Here is a 21,709-nt window from a genome sequence, read left to right on the forward strand (position 1 = left end):
GTCACATTTCAGGACAGCCTGCTCAGGACACCGTCACGAGCATCACTCACACCGGACGCTCCCTGCACGGGTGACAGAGCCGTGAGGGTCCCGCCGCCTCCTCTGCTGCAGTCCAACATGTGTGCCTCCCTCCTCTGACCCACACATCCCTCTGAGGCAGAGCATCTCACCTCTATTTTGCAGAAGAGGAAATTGAGGCTCAGAGAAGCCTAAGGTCACCAGACAATCAATACAGTGAGTGGGACTGGAATCAATAGCTGTCAGACGCCAAAGCCCATAGCCTTCCACTCTGTTCCGCACTGTCTCCTTCGAGGGGTACCACCCACCATTCTTATATAAGTGCAGTTCCCTGGATAGTGCTTCGTAGCAGCCCTGAAATTCTAATGTGCGCTTTTTTTTTTTTTTTTTTTTTGTGCTCGCTTTTTTTGACTGCGTCTTTGGGGTATGTTTTTGGCCCTGACAGATTGTAGCAGGGAATATAAAGACAGCAAAGTCGGCACAAGAAGACCGAGCAAAGAGAGGGTCTGCACCCTGACATGGGTGGATTGAAGCTGCTTCCAGCAGATGACATCTCAGCCATCCGGGGATGCCAGACAGCAGGGCCTGGCCTGAGGCTCAGGGAGGCCTGCAGAATCTGGTCAAGGACCCGTGTCCTCACCTGCCCCCCCAGCTCCCATGTGCCCAGGCTGCGCGTTAGCCACACAGGGCGGGCTTCGTAAAGAGCACTCAGAGGCCGCTGCCCGGCAGCCCTGCCCCATCCAGGGCCGTGCTTTGAGGAGGAGGCCATCTTTGGTGGGGGAGTCTTCTGGCAAAGTCAAAACATGACCCTGCATGTCCTGGAGAGGCGGAGGGCAGAGCCCCAGACGGGGAACCCCAGCGCCCAATCCCAGCCCAGCTTCATCTCCACCGTTCCGGGACCTTGGGACAGCCTCTGGGCTTCAGTTTCCCCATGGCTCCGTCCTTTGTTGGCTGCCCCTGCCCTCCCACCCTCCACCTCCCACACTGGCCAAATTGTGCATAAAAAAAGATCTCAGGGTTCTTTGAGCTCTTTGGAGAGACCGCATAAATGCAAGGCATTATTAGCATCATTACTATTAAATATTAATAATGACATTAGCATTGTCCATTATAAGCCTGAAAAGAAGCTCCGAGAGCCCTGTGTTGAAATGGCTAAGAGAATAATTAGGCCCCTCTGGGCTGCAGGCCCCTTCAGGCCCTCACACAAAATTAGGAAGGCAAATGTGGGTGGGGTACTGAGATTTCCCTTCCAGCCCCCTGCTTAGTTCAACTTGGCTCCTCCCGGACCCACATGAATCATGCTCTTTCCAGTCCCCAGCAACCCATGCCAGAAACGGGTCCCCCACCTCTACACTGTTTATTCCAGGTCAGGAGGCACCCCCAACCCATCCACCAAAACCTTTGCCCCCCTCCTAGCTCCCGCTTTCCCCCATCTGAACTGTCAGAGCAGTCATTCTCCGCCATTTATTCACCAGTCAACAGATAGTTATTTGAGTCTCTGCTAGGCATCAGTCACTAGGTTAAGCTGGGGGTGGGGGTGTGGGAAACATGGGCATGAATGAGAAAATCTCTGCCTTCAGAGACTGCATGGTCGAGGGAATCATCACCAGTATTTTGCACGGCACTTCATACAAACTTGACTTCATCTCTTCCCCGGTGGCTCAGACAGTAAAGCGTCTGCCTCCAATGCCTACAATGTGGGAGACCTGGGTTTGATCCCTGGGTCGGGAAGATCCCCTGGAGAAGGAAATAGCAACCCACTCCAGTATTCTTGCCTGGAAAATCCCATGGACGGTGGAACCTGGTAGGCTACAGTCCATGGGGTGGCAAAGAGTTGGACACGACTGAGCGACTTCACTTTCATACAAACAGTGCCTATAAAAGTCATATTTTAATCTACTTGTCCTTACACTATTCTAAGTTAGGAATAGGATTGTTTGCATTTTGGTGATGAGAACCTGGATTCTCAGAGAAATTAAGTGTCCGTCAGTGACCGGCCATTGTCCTCCAGCTGGGTCATCCAGAGCTGAGAGTCCAGCTCTTCTGAAGGTGAATCCAGAGTCACCCAATCCTTGAAGCAGAGAAGGGCTCAGCCTCATGGGTACACGCACTCATTACAGATGGGGAAGCTGAATCCTAAAAGGGCCCAAAGGGAAGTGTGAATGTTTACTGAGTACCTACCATGTGCTTAATTCAGCATTCACACCAGCTAGGTGAGGTTTGTGTCTTCATCCCTGTTTTTCAGATGGAGAACCTGGGACTCTGAGATTAGTGACTTGCCTGGGGCCACACAGGACTCTGTGTCAAGCTGGTCTGGTTTCAGAGCTTTGCCCAACCCACTTGGCCCTCTTCCTGGAGGCTGCGGATGGACCATCCGGCTCCCACATCCAGACTGCTTCCAGAAAGGTTACAAGCACACTAAAAACAGACCATATCCGGTGGCTCTTTAACCCTCCGCTGTTCTAGGTAGAGACCCGGCTCCAAAAACACACGAACACTCCTGGGAGTGCTAGAAAACTTCTGAAGCCTGAGACCAGAGGTGAAGAGCCTGGTTGCAGGAGGGGCTGGGAAAGGCCATGTGAGGCTCGGGACTAACACGGGAGGAGAGCCACACTGTCAGGGGCCTGTGTCCTGGCAGAGAGCTCCTCCCCACTGGTCCCCTGGGGCTGACCCGAGGCCCCTCCTTGACCACGGGAGATCCCCTGGTGGGCCTCCGGAGCAGGGAGCAGGTGGTCTGAGCAGGGTTGAGTGGCCCTCAAGATGCCTCCTGGGAGCCCCCACTTGGGGTCACCACATTGTCAGGCAAACAGTGGCCATTTGATTAGCTGCCTGATCATCTTCAGCTCGCCTTCTCTGCCCGTCTGGAAGTCTGCGGAAACCCAAATTGGAGATGAGGTGTCCCGCTCTAGACAACAGGAAGACATACTGCTTAGCCCCAGAAAAAAGAAGTGCCCCTTGTAATCAACTGTGCTGAGGATTCTGGGATCTGACAGGCACCTGTCCCCTGCTCTGTCCACCCCAGAGGGGCCGGAGGCTGGGGGCTGGAGTACGTGGATACTGGAGTCCGACCAGCATTCTCCACTTCTCCTCTTGTTTACTCTGAGCAGGTTCTTCAATCTCTCTGAGCCTCATCTGTAGAGCGAGCATAATAATAATAACACATACCCCCTTGGGTAGACAATTCAGTTAAAGCACTTAGTACAGTTCCTGGCTCGTTGGAGACACTCAAGTCGTTGTTAATAATTTATACAATAATTAATAATAATATAAAATGCCGTTGCCATTATCAATCTAATGGACCCACAAGCAAAACTCAGCCTAGACCCCCAAAGGCTCAGCCCACTCTTTTGTCAGAAACAGAAGCACCTGAGGCAGTGAGGAGCCCCCAAGCCCCCCAAATCCCTCCGAGATGAAACTTTGGGAGATACTGCCCCAAATCCAGTCCTGGGCTCAGTTAGCACCCTGTTTGCACTTACTGTGGCTTCTGGAGCCCAGGGGCAGGGCAGGCAGGTTGCAGAGGGGTCTGAGAACATCTTAGAGCCCCTAGTCACCTGTATCATTGGGATGGGAACCGTGGCCTCCCCAAGGACCCACCCCCCACCACAAAGGCGGCAGCTGTCCTAAAACAGTCATAAAGACAGCAGTGTCAATCTAAAGCAATCCCTCTGCAAACATTTCCAGACCATTGGCCCCTGAGTCAGCCAATGCCCAGTCCACCTCTCCCAGGGCAGCAGCTGAGCCAACCCCTCTTGGCAGCCGTTTCTGCTTGGAGAGAACTCGGGGCGCTCTCATCAGAGCCTTGGTTGACATGGGTGGGGTCAGAGGGCAGGGCTAACCTCAGAAGCTTGAGGCCAAGTGCCAGCCTCAGGAAGACAGACAGACAAGGACAGCGTGGGCAGAGGCAGAAGGAAGGACATCCCGGAAGGGACTTGCTCGGCAGCAGTCCAAGTTATCCAGGAGATGTGGCTCACAGAGCCTCCATCACGAACGAGGAAGACTGTCCCCGAGCTGGGAAAGCTACATGCAGGGGCAGTGGAAGGCCCTGGAAGGGGGAGAGTGGATGGGACCCGGGCAGGCATTCTGGCCTCAGAGGCTGAGCTACAGGCCTTCCCTCAGACCACACCTCCTCCTCCCTTTCCAGGCCCCTTCTCTGTCGATCCAAGCCTGTCCCAAGCCTCTGTGTCCCCCTCCACTCAAAAATACATGGAGCCACGCTCCAGGCTTGACAGGTATGCCCCTTAAAGCTCTGATGTTGGCCTGCCCCCACCAGCTGCTTCAGCATCTGGACCGCTCACTGGTCCCGTCTGTGCGAGCTAGACAGCAGGTGGACCAGGGTGGGGGCACAGTGACAGCCTGCCGGGCCACGGCCGCCACAGACGGCTCGTCCCTCCTCCTCCAGGCCCCAGCCTCCCGGGGCACGCCTGCCCACGACAGGAGCAGAGAGGGGGAGACGCGTCACTCACCAAGTGAGCACCTAGAATCTCAGAGCCGGCAGGGACCCTGGCCATCTTTAGCCCCTTCAGGTGATCGATGAGGCTCAGGAAGACAACGCACTCAGCCTAGAACATTCAGTAAAACTAGTTGGAGGGCCCAGACTGCCTGCAAAGACCCAGACTCTTAGCCTAGTGGGCTTTTCATGACAACACACTGCGGGCTGGTTGAAAGTGTGAAAAATGGCTCAAGGTCTACTATATAATTTTAAAATATTTTGCCAATCAATGATATATGAGGTGATCCATTTGCATAAAATAATACTAATAACCCATGTAATTATTTACATGAAATTAATAAACCCGGAGGCATGTAATTTAAATCTGCTAAGGTACATTCACTATCTATTTTAAAATTTCCTCTAATGTTCGGTTAGCCCTCCACCCCACTCGGCCCGCACCTCGTTTCTAATTTGCAGCCCTTCCTCTAAGGGCTGCATGGAGTTTGCTGCCATGGGTCTCAGGGCTTGAGGACTAAGCCACTCTTTCGTGCTTCCTCAGCGCACCCTCTCCAGCCCTTCAGCTCAGCGCTGGGCAGGGAGGGCGGGGGCAGAGGCCAGGCGGCGCAGGAGCTGAGCCGCCCGAGCCTCACGGAAGACGCGCCCGGCCCTTAAACACGGGAAGCAAATGAGGTGAAGCTGGGCTGCTGGAGAAGGGAGGGGCCGGGGCGCGTCTCCAGGCTGAGACCGAGCCAGCCAGTGAGCGGCGCCGACGAGAGGGAGGAGCACATCTCGGTGCAGAGATGCTGCAGTGAACCGGCGGCACACACGCGCACACACACGCACACGCGCACACGCGTGCCCTCGCCCGCCGCTGCACCAGGACGGCAGCGAGCGCTGGGGCTGAGGGAGCGGAGCGGAGGGCGGCCCGGGGCCGGCAGACCGGCTGGCTCGGCTCCCCGGCGTGAGCGGCGTCCCCCTTCCCCGGCCAACACCCTCCTTGCATCCCAGGTAGGTGCCAGCCGCTTTTGTCTCCTCCAGCCCAGGGGCTTCCCGGGGCACCGCTGTGGGCAGGGGCTGGGCACTCAGTTCCTTTGCGGGGGGCAGGGCACAGAGGCAGAGCAGAAACCCCAGCCGGCTGGCAGGGGCCCATCTGACTTCTCACCCCAGCCCCCCAGGGGCAGCCGGGACCGAGACCCCCTCCGCCCTGTCAACATAGGTGGCACCCTGCAGGGCCCTGGCAGGCCAGGCCTGGCCGGGAAGCTGAACCCCAAGAGTGTGTCCAGGAGCTCAAGCCACAGGCTGGCAGCAGTGACTGCCCCCAGAGTGGGCAGAGGCCACAGCCCTGCCCTGTGCCCCTGGCCCAGGGCTTGACTGTCCGTGAGTGAGGCCAGGCCCCCGTGCCCCGGCCTGCCGTGTCCCTGGATGGGAGCGAACCTGACTGGCCGGACGCGGCCTGCCCGTGCAGGGTGACCTCTTTATGAAGTCCTGCTTCTGTTAGACAGAGGGGGAGGCTGCGGGAGGTAAAGGGAGACTGGAGCACAAGTTTAGGCAAAGGCCCGTCCAGGGGCCCGGACTTAGGGAGGAGAACCTGGGTCAAGTCACATCCCTTCCGCCCTGCCCACCCTCCCCGTCTCCTCGGGGCCCCCCATCCTCGCCGGTGGCAGTGAAGGAGGCACAGAAGTTTGACTTTCCAGCGGGGGAGGGGATGGGCCGGAAGGGGGAGGGGTGCCACCTCGGGGGTCTTGAAAGAGAAGGCAGTCCTGTCCCGCCATGGGGTTCCCCAAGCCAGAGGCGGGGGGCGCAGCCATCACCTCCTCCAGGAGGGGTCCCCACGTCTGGGGCGCGAGGAAGGCGGGGTAAGCTGAGACAGCGCCTGTGTGGAAGGAGAGCGTTCGCACGGGGACAAAGCCACAGACCGGTGGGGGCTGAGCCTGAGTCCTGGGGGAAAAGCTGTCAGTCAAGGTTGTTTAGAGGTTCTGGAGCTGGGAGTGCCCATGGCCCCTGCCCCGGAGAACCTGGACTTGCTCGCCCCCGGGTTTCCTGCTCCTAACTTCCCCCTGCTTTACATCCAGACCGCAGCGGTCAGACTCCTCTCACCCTTGCCTTCCGGCCTGACCCCCAAAGCCCCAGCCTCCTTCCCCAGCCCAGCTGGCATCCTGTCCTTCTGCCCAAAGGGAGGCGGGAGGAGGAAGACCCCACGTTAGCCAGGGTGTCGCTGGTCTCATCAAATTCCCGGCGGCCGTCTGGGACTCATCTCCCAGCCTCCACGGCCCTGCTTCCCAGGGGCCCTCAGAGAGACCCAATGGGACCGAGGGCAGCGAGGGTGGGCCGGAGGTGGGGCGGAGACGTGCCCGACCCTGGCCTTGGGAGCAGGGAGGTCCACGCCCCACCCGGGGCCCACCATCTAACCCTCTCCAGCCAGGCTGCAGGTCCCCTCGAGGACGGCTTTCACCCAAGGTCAGAGTTCTCTCTCCTTCCCCATGAGATCTACCAGGAGCCCCCAGCCATCAGGAGGGGGTTGAGGTGAGACAGACATGGAGGGGCCGCTGCGCCCACGGCAGCAAAGTCTCCGACGCCCCCTCTCCTTCTGGGCCCCCCCTGAGCGGCAGGGGACGCAAAAGCACACTGCCCGAGCAGAGGGGCCTCGCTTATTCCCCTCTTACTCCCCACCCAGTGTCTACACCCCCAAGCTCTCTCTGCAGGCTCCCTGCCGGTCAAATGCACCCCACACCGTCCCCCCCACCCAGGATTTCACTCCTTATGCAACTCCGCTCCAGCACCTTCTCTGCCAGCAGTTGTTTAAATAGACACGTGTGGGAAGGGCCTCTGAGGCAGTGCGCTCAGCAGGATGGTCTCTGACTGGCTGACCAGACTCGCTCCTCAGGAGCAGTACTAAGAAAGAGGTGCCCCCAAAGTGTCCATCAGGGAAGCTGCACCCTTTGAGAAGGCACAGTGCCCCCGACCCCCAGAGATGTCCTCAGCCAAATGTTTGTGAGAAAGCTTATCTCAGAAACCTAAGGTCAGAACCACAGGGTTGGATTCACAGGGAAAAAAAGAACTAGAGCAACAGATATGCCAATGAAGCAAGAGGGACTGAAGCTAGACTGCAGGAGCAACTTCCTCACCAGGACGATGAGCCATGAGGAGTTGGGGCAGCCTTCTTTCCCATGACTGTGTTAGGGGCGGGGACGTGGGGTCCGGGCCAAGCTGAGAGGCACTCTTGCCTGGAGTAGAAATTGGGCTGGATGACCCTGTAAATTTCTCCCAGTCTCAGGTCATCCTGCAATAAATACAGGCGGGAGTGACTCAGGAATCCATGGGCAGACAGGCATCCTTTTCTCTCCCTCTTCCATGCTGGCCACCTCTCACCCTTCTCGACCTCTCCAGCCTAGACCAAACCCCCTGGGGTTTTGCTAACTTGGAATATTCATGGAAGTTTTTGTGGGTTCCATGCCCTGATGGTAACCATCCTGGAGTGAAGAAGTCCTTCCATGGGTTTAATGAGTTCTCTTGCTATAAACTGAGCCCACGTTTCCTTGTTTACCCAAAGAGGGTGCAAACCACAGCTAAGGTGTGTGATGGTCTCACCCAAGGTGTGATGGCCGGACACGGGCCGACCCAAGGGCACCTCCGCTTCTTTATCTGATGACTCCCACCCCACACTCAGGGCACCCCACCTGGATGAAACCTGCTGGTCTCCTCCAGCCTGCATCCTCCCCATGTCTGCCCGCCTCATAGACCAAAGGCTTCTCCACCCTGGGTCTGGCGGAAGGGTGGCCCTTGTGCAGCATAGCCCCACAGGTGTGATTAACCGGGGCCCTGGAGTGGACACTAGCCGAAGGGGAGGAGCAAGTTCAAACCCAGCCCAGCCAGGTTTGGTTCTGAACCAGCCTGTCCAGAAACGGGGGAATCTCCTCTCAGCAGATCCTCTCAGAGAAGAGGGGACATGCAAAATTGCTCCACTGATTTATTCCTGATTTGGATCTTCCAAACCAAGTTGGAACAATTGCTCCCACTCCTGATGTCGCAGAAAGGGGCCCTCCTCCAAAGCCCTCTCCTCTTCTGCCCCCAGACCCCACGCTTAGCAGGCAGGCAGGCAGGAACCCTGGAGTCTGGGCGCTGCATGCCCCACCTCCAGGTCCCCTCAGAAGCCCGCAGAGCTTGCCCCTTCTGTCCACTCCCCACTTTGCAGGGTCTCTTCAGTGGAGAGGGTGGGCATGGGAGGGAAAGACTCCAGGCCTCAGATCAAGGGCCGACTCCCCCAGACCAGGGCCCAACGCTTAGGCAGATCCGCGAGCCTGGGAGTCTCAGCTCTCCCCAAAGGGCACGGTTGTGCCAGGGCAGGGCCTCAGGGCACCAGCTGCAAATACAAAGAGCCTGCAGAGACCAGTAGGGCCCAGGAGGGAGGGAGCACCGGGAGCAGGCCAGGGCAGGACCGCGGCCAGCCTGCCCTGTCCCCAAGCAGTCCCTGTTCCCACGGGGACTGAGGGGTTTCCCCTCCCACCCGACACACCCGGGGACCTGCTCCAGCTCAGGACACCAGCCGCCCACCACCGAGGCCTCTCAGGCACAGTCCTCTTCCTGCCAGCTCCCACCCCACCGGGCACGCAGCCCCACGAGGCCACTGCAGACCCCATCCTCCCAGGGGCATGGAGATGGTTTAGACCTTTCTGGAAGATGGTGGTCACATCCCAGGACCCTTTCATAGGCAATTCCTTTCGTAGCCAGAGTCCCCCTCCCATCTTAGACTCCACAGGCAGGAGGTGGGGCGGCTGATGAGAAGTACCTGCTCGGGGAAGCCCACGTGTGTGTCCGAGCCAGGTGCCCTCCTGCACGCATGGAGTCTGGGTGTGACCGTGTGCCCCTGCGTCCTCGTCTGCAACAGCATGCCTGTGGGTGCTTGCCGAGGCCCCCCACACCCGCAGGGGTGAAGGGGGAAGGCACCCGTCCAGGGAGACGGGGAGGGGGGAGTCTATCAGTGTTCCCGATACATGTGAGTGTGGCCCAAATGTTGTGACCGTGTGGAAGCCAGGCTCACAGCCAGGCGTGGTGTCTGTGGGCACACTTGTGTGTCCCTCGGTGTGCTGGTGCCCGCGCTTGAGACTGGTGAGGGTTCTCAGTGACAAGCTCTGATGTTTCTCAAGCACTTACTATGGGCCAGGAATGCTGCTGACCTCACAGGAGTCCCGGGAGGTGGGTACATCCCCGTTCTGCAGACAGAGACTGAGGCTCAGAGTTCAGTAACATACAGTAACTGGGGTTATACCGGTTGGTTATCCTAAGGTTACACTGGCTAGTAAGCATGAGACCTGTCAACACCAGACCCCCCCCCGCCACCGCCTTTAAGCAGTGTGCCGGGTGCGGGGAACCCAGGGTGCCCCTGTAATCCCTAGTGGCTTATAAGAAGTCACTGAGTCTCTGCCCTCAACTGGGCTCCTAACTCCTTCTTTTCCTACCCCCATTCATCCCAAACCTGCTCAGATCTCCGTTGTCAGGGGAAAGGAGAGACAGATTCCAGGGCCGGGAACTCAGTACCCTAGGGGAAGCACTTGGTGGAGGGCATCTTTCATCTGCTGATTGGCCCTGAGCAGGGGTCCTCAGCCCGCAGACCCTGGGAGAGTCCAGCTCCCAGCCTCCCAATCCCCAGTGGTCTTCCAGATCCTTTGTCCCCCAGACCCAGCAACTCAGCCAGCTCCCCTGAACCTCGAGCAGCTATAAACTCCTACTTTCTCTCAGGACGGGTCCCAAATAGTGGCAGCCTGTGCCCGCCTGTGCCAGCCTGTGCCTGCCCACCCCCGTGCCAGGGCAGCTGCCTGGGGCCAGCTCTGGGCCTGGCATAGCTCCACTCCAGCCCGAGCTCCATCCTGGGTGTTCTAGAGTGTGTCACAGGGCTGGTGTGGGAGATGACTGACCCTTGAGGCTTTCGAGCACATCCTCCGGTTGCATTCAGCTGGGCAGGGGCTCTGCAAGTGTGGTGGTGTTGTTCCTGCCCACCCCTCACGCTTAGCACAGTGCCTGGCACACAGTCTTAAATATACAGTGGGGACGGACGCAGGACAAGGCTGCATGCCAGTGCCTCCAATCTCTGACCCAGGCTCTGTGGGGGGAGCGGGCGGAGGGAGGGTGTGTGTGTGGCGGGGGAGGGGGGGTGTGTTCACACAAGGCCTTGGCTCAGTGCACATCTGGTTGAGTTGATCAGTCGCCAGTGATCCCAGAGGACAACCCTAGACATGCCCGGTCCCAGCCCTTCCACACCCACGTCTCTTCTGGGGCCACAGGTCTCAGTCCCCAGGGATGCCCAGGGTGCTTGAACCTAGAGGTGACGGATTGAAGCCCGGATTAAATTGAAGGATGAGTACAGGGATCGTGTTATTCATGATGTGTGATAATCACTTACAGTAAGAGAGATAACCAGGGCTTCCCTGGTGGCTCAGCGGTAAAGAATCCGCCTGCCAGTGCAAGAGATGCAGGTTCAATCCCTGGGTGAGGAAGATCTCCTGGAGAAGGAAATGGCAACCCACTCCAGTATTCTTGCCTGGAAAGTCCCATGGACAGAGGAGTTTGGCGGGCTATAGTCCTTGGGGTCTCAAAGAGTCAGACATGACTTAGCAACTGAAAGAACAGCAAGCAAAAGAGATGGCAGATACTTCTGACCACTGTCATGTGGAGGGGAATGATCCAGGGTGCAGATCACAGAGAAGCAAGGCAGGGCTGGGTCCTCACACCCTGTGCTGGGCGGAGACGTAAGACACACACACTCACACACACGCGGAGGCATATACACAAAGAACAGATACTCCCCCCATACACAGACACACAGATACATGCATACACACAGAGACAGAAGACCAGACCACACACATACACAGGGACATACGGAACACACAGATGCACACAGACATCACATGCATGCATACACACGCACACCCACCCACTCTCTCCAGCACTGCTGGTGGGCACAGCAGCCCCCTGCCCAAGTCTGCAGACCGGCCTCCGGTCCCTGTCCATCCATCTCTGCGCCGCTCGGGCAGCTCAGGATAAGGGAACATCTCCCCGAGCCTGCACCCTCCCCCTTGTGAGCTCTCAGGACTGGCAGACAGAGGGCAGGCGGCGAACGATGACTGAGCACCTTCTCTGGGCCAGACTCCGGATGGGGCACACTGCCAAACAGACGTTTTCAAACCGTTCGGAACCGCGGGTCTCTTTGTGTAGAGGGAACCTGGGAGGAAAGTCCAGTGGATACAGCAAATGTAAGGGAGCTGCTCTGGCTGAAGTGGGAAGGGGTCTGCTGCCCCGTCCTCTCTCCGTGAGGTGGTTTCCAGTGCCCACTGGCTCCCCGTCATGAGAACAGCTTCCTGCATTTGTGACGCTCCAGGGTCCTGCTTCTAGATTCTTCCATGACTGAGCACCCTGCTGACCCTAGCAACCTGAGAGCCTGTGTGAGACTGTGTGTGTGTGAGGTAGTGTGTGTGAGAGTAGGAGGGTGCGTGTGTGTCTGTCTGCCCTGGGGTAACTCTTAAGCAGGACTGAAGCCTGGTCAGCCCACTGTGTGAGTGTGAGTGTGAGCGTCTGACACGACAGCTGTTCTCAGGCAGGTGAGCCTGTTGTGCACCAAGGGCCCTGGGGGAGTGTCCGACCCGCTGGAAGCGCCGAAACTTTGGGTCGAGGTCTGGAGCGGAAAGGGACAAGGATGGGGAGGGGCAAGCGGTGAGGTGGGTCTGGGCCTACCTGACGTGGGGAGAGGCACGATGCTGGAGTTGGGGCAGGGGAGGGGGTGCACCAGTTTAAACCCACCCCCCACAGAACACCCAGCTCCTCAGCCCACATCATCCCTGAGCCCTGCGGCCGCTTCTCCCCCCAACCTTCCCAGCTGCTGGGAGGCTGCTGGGGAGGCAGGAAAAGGGTGGTGCTGGCCCATGCTGAGGCTGAAAGAGGTTTGGGAGCCCCTTCTTTGCGGGGAGTGGAGCCCACAGTGAGGCAGAGAGACCCTGAGCTTGCCTGGTCTGCAGGTCCTGCACGGGCCCCAGGCCTCCACTGCCCACCCCGATCCAAGCCAGCATTCCCAGGCCCTCAGTCACCCTGCACTCGGGGGCACCGCTGTCTCAGAGCTGGAGGAGACACCAGAGCACCCGCTTTCCACAGGAGGACGCTGAAGCACAGCACGTGGGTTTTGGAGCAAGCTAGCAGCGGAGTCCCCAGCCAGGCTGTCTCCCTCAACCTTTGACCCTCGCCTTCTGCTCTTAGCTTCCTGCAAAGCAGGTGGCGGGGCTGAGAGGTGGGACCTGCAGCCGTGAGACCTCTCCCTGCAGCCTGGGGGCCCCGCAACCCAGGCTCACTCTGACCACCGGAAGGAGGCCCCTGAGACACCACACTCCCCCAAACTGCACGTTTGCCTGGAGACGGGAGTAGGCGGCCCCGCTCCTGCTCCAGGTTGAGGCCCCCGCCTCTCAGACTGAGGGAAAGAGGCTCTGATTGCTATTGGTGTCCCCAGGGAGCACGTTTTCCAGGTCTTCAGGATTTAACCAAGTCTCTGTTCATCCCGACTTCCCTGGGTAGCTCGGGCGGTAAAGAATCTGCCTGTAAGGCAGGAGAACCATGTTCGATCCCTGGGTTGATCGAACCTGGTTCAATTGATCCCAGATTGGATCCCTGGGTCAATCCCTGGTTGATCCCTGGGTTAATCGAACCTGGTTGTATTGATACCAGGTTGTATCCCTGGATCGATCCATCTCTGGGTCATGAGGATACCCTGGAGAAGGGCAACTTGTCTTGGCAGGCAGGAAGTTTGTCTAGGAGCTGCATTATCTCTTGCCCAGAGGCCTGTTGGGACCGCTAGTCCATCTGGTTGGGAGCCTTGCTAAGGGGGCCACAGTTATGGCTCCATCATGCACTGCACATAAGGGCGAGAGGGGAGGGATGAACCGGTGAAACTCCTCCCCACTGCTAGAAAATAAGGCTGGTTCCTGGAGACTAGAGGCAGCTCACAGAGGCCCTCATTACCCTCCAACCCAGCCACTTGGGGAGCGGGACCAGGGACAGTGGGTCTGAGAAGATGGAGCTGGTTCCCCACTACCGGGCTCAGGCCCCGGCCCCTCCAGCCCTTCAGGAGAGCTGTTCCTGGTGAACAGGCATCGCCTTCTTGCCTCCCGATTAGTCACTGCCTTCACTTCCCGAGCAGCACCACCCAGCGGGCGGCAGGAGGAGGGGAGGGGGCCCGGGGCAGGGCCAGACCCTCAGGGGGCCAGCAGGAGGCGCTCAGCCCGGGAAGAGCTGCTGGGCAATAGCCAGGCTCTTCCCCGGGGCCCTGGGGAGGGTGGGAGCGACTCCAGCCTCTTCTCGGGCTGAGGCAGAAGTGTTGCCGGCTGGTGTGCCCGGAGCCGGGAGGGGCGCTGCTCAGCTCTGAGGCCTCCCCATCCCTCTGTCCCCCCAGGTCCCTCTCAGCCTCCAGCCAGATGCTCCCTGTGCTGGGCTGAGGCTCGTCTCTGCTGCCCACCCCAACCTGGAGCGCCCACCATGGGGACGCCCCTCAGGAGGAAAGCACACCTGCTGATGCTGGTAGCTGTGGCCCTAGTCTCCACGCCAGGTAAGAGGGCTTGTCCGGGCTCCGGAGGCAGCAGCGATGTGTCGGGATGTTAGGGATGACTAGAGAGAGAACTGGCTCTGCACTGCTGTAGCACTTCAGCGTGAGGCCATTTCCTTGAGGAATTTTCGCGTCTGTGGATTTTACTTTTCCTGAGATTAGGAGGAGAGGGGACGAGTCTTTGTCTCATTGTAGATGAAAGAAACATGATCCAGAGAGGGTGAATGGCTTGCCCTGGGTCACACAGCAAGACTACGGCACAGCCAGAGCTCCACATTAGTGCAGGGTTGTAGCCCTTAAGGCTGCAAGATGAAATTAAAAATTAGCTGCTTAACTGTCCTAGCCACACTTCAAGGCCTCGTGGCCGTATTGGACGGCACAGATTATAGAATATTTCCATCCTCACATAATGCTCTGTTGGATAGGACCGCTCTAGGGTCCCCTGACCACAAAACCCTGGGAGGGAGAGCTCCTCAGGGCAATGCTGAGCCCTGGCAAATGGACCAAATGTGGAACAGGGTCTGCGCAGAGATGAGGCAGAGCAGAGGGTGCCCAGGAAGCAGGCAGGAGAGGCCCAAGGCAAGGTTCTCGAGCCGGGGATCCCAGGTGGCGGGGCAGGCAGAAGGGGAAGGGGTGGGGCGGAGCAAGCTGCAGGCTCCGAGGCCGGGCTGGCAGAGCCAGAGCGTCTCCAGCAGCCTCTGCCACTCAAGTGCCTGCTGGGACCGCTGCTTGGTCTCTCCTCCCTGACCCCCAGCCTAGACCCACAGACATGTCCTTTCCCTTTAAAGATCGCCACGGGAGAAAGCGTGCCCATCGTCTGATGTCCTTCTGGAGCCCTAACCGCTTCGGACTCCACCTCCCCGCCCCGCGGTCCCCTGCAGGGCTGCACACCTTAAATTCCTCGTCTGGGCAGGGAGGGACCCCACTGGTATACTGTCAGATGTCCTCATTATGTTCTGACCGCCTCCCAGCCCTGCACCCAGGTCAGTGAGGCTGCTAGAAAGTAAGAGAGCCTCCCAGGCGCCCAGCCCTGGCCTAGCTCCTGGTGCCGGGGCTCCCAGGCCTGGAGGTGCTGCTGGGCTAGGTAGCCCAGGCTTCAGGGAGCAGGAGACATCTAGCCCAGAGAGAGCAGAGGAGGGGTGCCTGGGCTCCTCCACATTCCAGACCCTCAGGGGCAGCTCAGTCCTGGGCAAACAGCGTGGGCAGCCTCCGGAGTCCTTAGACCCTGAGAGGCAGGAAGGCCCGGGGAGGTGGGACCTGGTCGGCCCCCTGGCGGAGCGGCAGAGGGAAGAGTGGAGTGTCCCACAGCTGTTCGTCCCGGAAGGGGCCTCGGCTCTTAGCTGTCTCTGTGCACCCACCGTGGGGACACAGTGTTGGACTCCTGCGCCCCAGTGCAAAGCCGCGCGGTGCGGCTTCCCCTGCACGCTCCCAGCTCCCTCTCTGCTTCCTCCGCGAGGCCCCGAAGCCTGTGAATTGAGGAGCAGGGTTGTCAGGACAGGGAATCAGGAGAGAATCAGAGAGGTTGTCAAACAAGGAGAGCATGGAGGGGGCGGATTTGCCCGGGAGTCTGTGTGTGTGTGTGTGTGTGTGTGTGTGTGTGTGTGCATGTGGACGTGGGTGGATGTGTGTGGAGCCTCATAGGGAGGCATGGGGTGAGTGAGTGTGTGCCTGTGGATGTTTGGGAGGGTGGAGATGTGAGTGAGTTATTGCACGGAGGACATTCTGCATTTGAGGGGATGACAAACGTGTATAGAAGTCCTTACACATGGTGCAGTGGCTCGCAACTCTAACTGCCCTTCAGAACGTCCATGCAGCCCCTTTAAAATCTAGATTCTTTGGCCTCCCTCCTAGAGATGCTGATTCAGTACCTTCAGGATGGATCAGCACCTCTGACGCTGCTGTTGGGAAACAGGTCAAGGATCCTGAGCCCTGTGGCTGAGGATGTGGCTCTGGGGGAGGCTGGCCAGGGGCCACACCCCAGATCTGCTCCTTCTCGCTGTGTGATTTGGGGCCAGTTTTTTAACCTCTAAGTCTCAGTTTTCAGATTAGCCAAACAATAAAATGGGGGTACCTATCTTGTAAAGAGGGTACAAAAAAGAAATGTGGAGCATGATATTTGATAAAGAGTAAGCCCTCAAGAGATAGCATCTATTTTGTGATTATTAATGCCTGGATATTATGAACGCCCATTTTGTATATGTATACACATATACAAGTATATGTGGACATTTGTAGCCGTCTGTGCGTGGAAACTGATGTATATATAAACGTATATATCTGACTCCTGGAGTAGCTTAGAGAGTCATGTATGTATATAGTGGATGTCTGTGGGCACGTGAGGAAGTGAGCGTACATGACAGGTGTGGAAAGTGTGCATGTGTGGATGTTGGGGTGAGGGTGTGTATATGGCCTAGTGCAGGGGGTCCAGCTTGGGATCAAGTGTAGAAGGAAGCCAGTCTTGAAGCGTCAGCGTGCCCCGGGCCCACTCAGCCACCCACCCCCACCGTGCAGACAGACTTCCTGGAAGCTGCGATTATGCAGGGCTGTTCCCAGCAGCCTGGCTGCCTCCCCCGCCCGTCTGCACAGTCCCAGCTGGGGCAGGGGTCCCTCCCCTCCACCACCATCATTAACTCGGGATTAAGCTGGGCCATCTCTGAGGCCCGGGGCAGCCATGAGGGAGAGAGACGGCTGGGGGTGGGGGGAGGCAGGGTGCTGTTTCAGGAAGCCCTGCCTCCCCCTCCATTCTGAGAGCTGCTTAGCAGCTGCCATCATTCCCAGGGGTCTGGAACCGGGCCTCAGCTGTGGCATGGGGTCCACCCCCGCCCCTGGGCTAAGGCTGACAGCTGGATGAACCAGGAGAGTAGGCACTAATTAGTTAATGGGGACCCCACCCCACGACCCTCCAAGGAGGCTAAAATCAGCTTCACTGAGGGACAGGAGCCAACTAGGGGTGGCCTGGCTCCCGCCTGACACCACAAAGGCAAGGCATGCCCGGCCACCCGGTCAGCACATCGAGGCGGGTGTGGGACCCTGCCCTTTGCCTCGCATCCCCCCACAGGGAGCCCGGACCCGCGCCTGGAAGAGCAAGGCATCTGCTCTGGGAGGGGCCAGGCAGAGAAACGCCCTTTGCGTGCGGGATGCCCATCCGCTCAGCAAACCCAGGAGCCCAAGGTCCAGACCTGTGTGTGCCCCAGGCTTGCCCTGTGACGATGGGCAAGCCGATCCCCTTTCTGGGCCTCTCTTTCTTGAATTGTCACACGGAAATTTTATAAAAATGCCCCAAAGCCACCTGTACAGCATCACCCGCCCCTGAGCCTTCCTTCCCCTGGTCTGCGCCCCGCACCTCACTTGGGTCCAGGAGCAGGCACTGAGCGCACAGCCTGTGCCGGGCTGGCCCTGCTGAGGGCCTCGGGAGGGGTGTTCATCTTTCCATTTCCCAGGTGAGGAAGCTGAGGCCGAGGGCCCTGTGACAGCCCACAGAGGCCCGAGCCCCAGCACATTCCCTGGGGACGCGCCCCAGAAGGAGCACAGGCCCAGGGCCACGCGTCCTCTCCCTGCTGCTTGGCCTGTGGCTTCCAGGCGTCTCTCCAGGCCCCTCTCACACCCCACAGGCTAGCTCTCCCTTGAGTCCCCTGGCCACTTCCACTCCAAGGGTCCCTGCACGTGAACCTCAACCCCTTTCGTGGTCCTTGCCTCCTTGCACTGTCAGCTTTCTGCCTTTCTTCCTGGACCTCAGGCTCCGTGTGATGGAAGGAGTCACCGTGCTACTCAGTCCCTAGCCCAGCGCTAAGTATACAGCAGGTACTCAGTACCTGCGAGGGAAGGGTGATTGACTGAACTTGACGAGATGGAGTCTGCCTTGTGGTTTAGTCATTAAGTCATGTCCAACTCTTTGCAACTGCATGGACTGCAGCACGCCAGGCTTCCCTGTCCTCACCATCTCCTGGAGTTTGCTCAAACTCACATCCATTGAGTTGGTGATGCCATCTCACCATCTCAATCTCTACTGCCTCCTTCTCTTGCCTTCAATCTTTCCCAGCATCAGGCTCTTTCCCAAAAAGTTGGCTCTTTGCATCAGATGGTCAAGTATTGGAGCTTCCAATGAATATTCAAGGTTGATTTCCTTTAGGATAAACTGGTTTGATCTTGCTGTCCAAAGGATTCTCAAGAGCCTTCTCCAGCTTCACAGTTTGAAAGCATCAATTCTTCGGCACTCAGCCATCTTTACGGTCCAACTCTCACATCCATACATGACTACTGGAAAAACCATAGCTTTGACTACATGGACCTTTGTCAGCAAAGTGACGTCTCTGCTTTTTAATACGCTGTCTAGGTTTGTCATGACTTGTCTTCCCAGGAGCAAGCATCTTTTAATTTCATGGCTGCAGTCCCTGTCTGCAGTGATTTTGGAGCCCAAGAAAATAAAGTCTGTCACTGTTTCCATTGTTTCCCCATCTATTTGCCATGAAGCAATGGGACCGGATGCCATGATCTTAGTTTTTTGAAAGTTGAGGGTTTTGTTTTTTTTTAATTTAAATTTATTTATTTTAATTAGAGGCTAATTACTTTACAATATTGTATTGGTTTTGCCATACATCAACATGAATCCGCCACGGGTGTACACGTATTCCCACATGAGTTTTAAGCCAGCATTTTCACTCTCCTCTTTCACTCTCATCAAGAGGCTCTTTAGTTTCTCTTCACTTTCTGCCATGAGGGTGGTATCACCTGAATATCTGAAGTTGATATTTATTTCTCCTGCCAATCTTTATCCCAGCTTGTGATTCATCTGGTGTTTTGCATGATGTACTCTGCATATGAGTTTAATAAGCAGGGTGACAATATACAGCCTTGACGTTCCTTTCCCAATTTTGAACCAGTCCATTGTTCCATGCCCTGTTCTAACTGTTGCTTCTTGACCTGCATACAAATTTCTCAGGAGACAGGAAAGGTGGTCTGATATTCCCATCTCTCTAAGAATTTTCCAGTTTATTGTGATTCACACAGTCAAAGGCTTTCTCATAGTCAATGAGGCAGATGTTTTTGGAATTCTCTTGCTTTTTCTATGATCCAACAGATGTTGGCATTTTGATCTCTGGTTCCTCTGCCTTTTCTAAATCCAGCTTTTACATCTGGAAGTTCTCAGTTCACGTACTGTTGAAACCTAGCTTGAAGAATTTTGAGCATTACTTTGCTAGCATATGAAATGAGTGCAATTGTATAGTAAGCTGAACATTCTTTGGCACTGTCTTTCTTTGGGATGTGAATGAAAAGTGACCTTTTCCAGTCTTGTGGCCACTGCTGAGTTTTCCAAATTTGTGGTCTGCCTAACCTATTGAAATTGAAATTTTAATTAATTATAATTAAATAAAATTAAAAATGTGGTTACTCAGCTGCACCAGCCGTATTTCAGGGGCACAGTGGCCAGTGGCTACTGTACTGGACAGTTCAAAAAATGGAACCTTCCCATCACTGCAGAAAGTTCTATTGGAGACCAGGCTCCAGCTGGCCCCGAGGCTCTGAGACCTTTGGTGATGTCCCCCACCTGCAGCTTGGAGCTCGGCTTGGGGATCCCCAGCTACCTTTGGGCCTGTCTTTGAAGAGCAGCCCCTTGGCCTGCTATTCCCAGAGGAGTCCACAGAGGAGAAGGTGACGCTGGCATGCCGCGCGCGAGCCAGCCCTCCGGCCACCTATAGGTGAGGCCCTGCAGTGGTGCCGGGAGGCCCTGGGTGGCGGCAGGCTGTCCTCACATCAGTCCCCCCACCGCCACTGCAGGTGGAAGATGAACGGCACCGAGATGAAGCTGGAGCCAGGCTCCCGCCAGCAGCTGGTTGGAGGCAACCTGGTCATCATGAACCCCAGCAAGGCCCAGGATGCTGGCGTCTACCAGTGCCTGGCCTCCAACCCCGTGGGCACTGTCGTCAGCAGAGAGGCTGTCCTCCGCTTCGGCTGTGAGCCCCACGGGGGGCTGAGATGCTGTAGGGGTGGCAAAGGGGGTGCTGGGAGGTGTCCAGAAAGGGCGAGTGACTCCTGCCCCACGGAGGCTGACAGGGCAGGGCCCACAGGCTTGAAGGCCAGCGCCTGAGGGCCTGGTTTCCACCTCCAGTTCTGCAGGAATTCTCCAAGGAGGAGCGAGACCCAGTGAAGACCCACGAAGGCTGGGGGGTGATGCTGCCCTGTAATCCGCCCGCCCACTACCCAGGTGAGCCAGGCCCCGGGCGATGCGGGAGGGTACAGGAGGCGTCCGGCCACTCACAGAAGAGGGAGGAGTAAGCGGTGGTGAGGGGCCCTGGAGTGCTGATCCCCGGGTCCCCAGCTCCAGATGACTCTGTGCCCCCAGCACCCCAGACTGGGAGTGTCCGCCGACCACTGCAGGCTGTCTCCCCAGCAGACCGCACTCCCTGAGAGTGGGGCTAAAGACGCGACTTCCCTCTGGGTCTCCCCCCAGCCCCAGTTCAGGGCGCGTGGCTCTCAGGACCAGGTCTACAGGCCCCCAGCACACAGTGGGGTCCCAGCAGAGCTGCTCCACTGACCAGCGGCCCAGGTCCCTCACGTGCCCCCTTCACAGGCTTATCCTACCGCTGGCTCCTCAATGAGTTCCCCAACTTTATCCCGACGGACGGGCGGCACTTCGTGTCCCAGACCACAGGGAACCTGTACATCGCCCGGACCAACGCCTCAGACCTGGGCAACTACTCCTGCCTGGCCACCAGCCACATGGACTTCTCCACCAAGAGCGTCTTCAGCAAGTTTGCTCAGCTCAACCTGGCCGCAGAAGGTCAGGGTCGGTGCGCAGGGCCGGGGGGAGGGGGCTGAAGGCTCAAGGTCGGTGGGAATGCAGATTTTCCATCTAAAGCTGTAAAGAGCAGCTCAGAGGGCACAGGGTCCGGGCCTGGACCCCAGGGCCCTCCTGCGGCCCAGCCTCAGAGCCTTGCCCCAGACGCCAATGGGAAAGGAAATCAAGAAACACAGGCTCTGAGCTGCGCTAAGGTCACAGGCATAGGAGCCCTGACCTAGAACGTTTGTCTGATGTGCACACTTCCCCTCTCCGCAGACACCAGGCTTTTTGCTCCCAGCATCAAGGCCCGGTTCCCAGCAGAGACCTACGCGCTGGTGGGACAGCAGGTCACCCTGGAGTGTTTCGCCTTCGGGAAGTGAGTAGTGGGGAGGGAGGGCACAGCCCCTCCGAGCCTCCAGGGAGAGGGCAGGGCCAGCTCTCAGTCATCTTGGTGCCCCCGAAGGGTCTAGCAGAATGCTGGGCCCTCAGTGGGCACTGAGTCTGTAAGTGAGGCATCGTACATGCCGGGGCCCCGAAACATGTCGGCTCACTTGGTCTTCCCAGCCCATGACCGGCTCAGGCAGCTTATGTAGCACCCCAGGCTGGAGGCAGGTAATGTGGTGTGTGGACCCAAGCTGGCCTGCCTTATTCAAACCCCAGCTCTGTCACTTGCTGACACGGAGACCTTGGGTAAATCACTTAACCTCTCTGAGCCTCAGTTTCCCTATTTGTTCAGTTCAGTCACTCAGTCGTGTCCGACTCTTTGCGACTCCATGAACCGCAGCACGCCAGGCCTCCCTGTCCATCACCAACTCCCGGAGTCCACCCAAACCCATTTCCATTGAGTCAGTGATGCCATCTAGCCATCTCATCCTCTGTCATCCCCTTCTCCTCCTGCCCT

The 21,709-nt window shown here is 57.7% G+C and overlaps 1 protein-coding gene across 1 annotated transcript in view; it reads left to right on the plus strand.

The window, feature by feature from the left end:
- The first annotated feature begins 5,266 nt into the window (after positions 1-5,266).
- The window catches only part of CNTN2 (contactin 2), a 30,620-nt gene continuing 14,177 nt past the window's right edge, over positions 5,267-21,709 (plus strand). The window contains 7 exon segments of the mRNA XM_070384417.1: positions 5,267-5,458; positions 13,881-14,033; positions 19,582-19,726; positions 19,806-19,981; positions 20,137-20,232; positions 20,599-20,808; positions 21,085-21,184. Of these exon segments, the coding sequence (XP_070240518.1) occupies positions 13,964-14,033; positions 19,582-19,726; positions 19,806-19,981; positions 20,137-20,232; positions 20,599-20,808; positions 21,085-21,184 (797 nt within the window). The 5' untranslated portion in view covers positions 5,267-5,458; positions 13,881-13,963.

Source organism: Bos mutus, chromosome 16 (assembly GCF_027580195.1).
Source record: "Bos mutus isolate GX-2022 chromosome 16, NWIPB_WYAK_1.1, whole genome shotgun sequence".
Lineage (NCBI taxonomy): Eukaryota > Metazoa > Chordata > Mammalia > Artiodactyla > Bovidae > Bos > Bos mutus.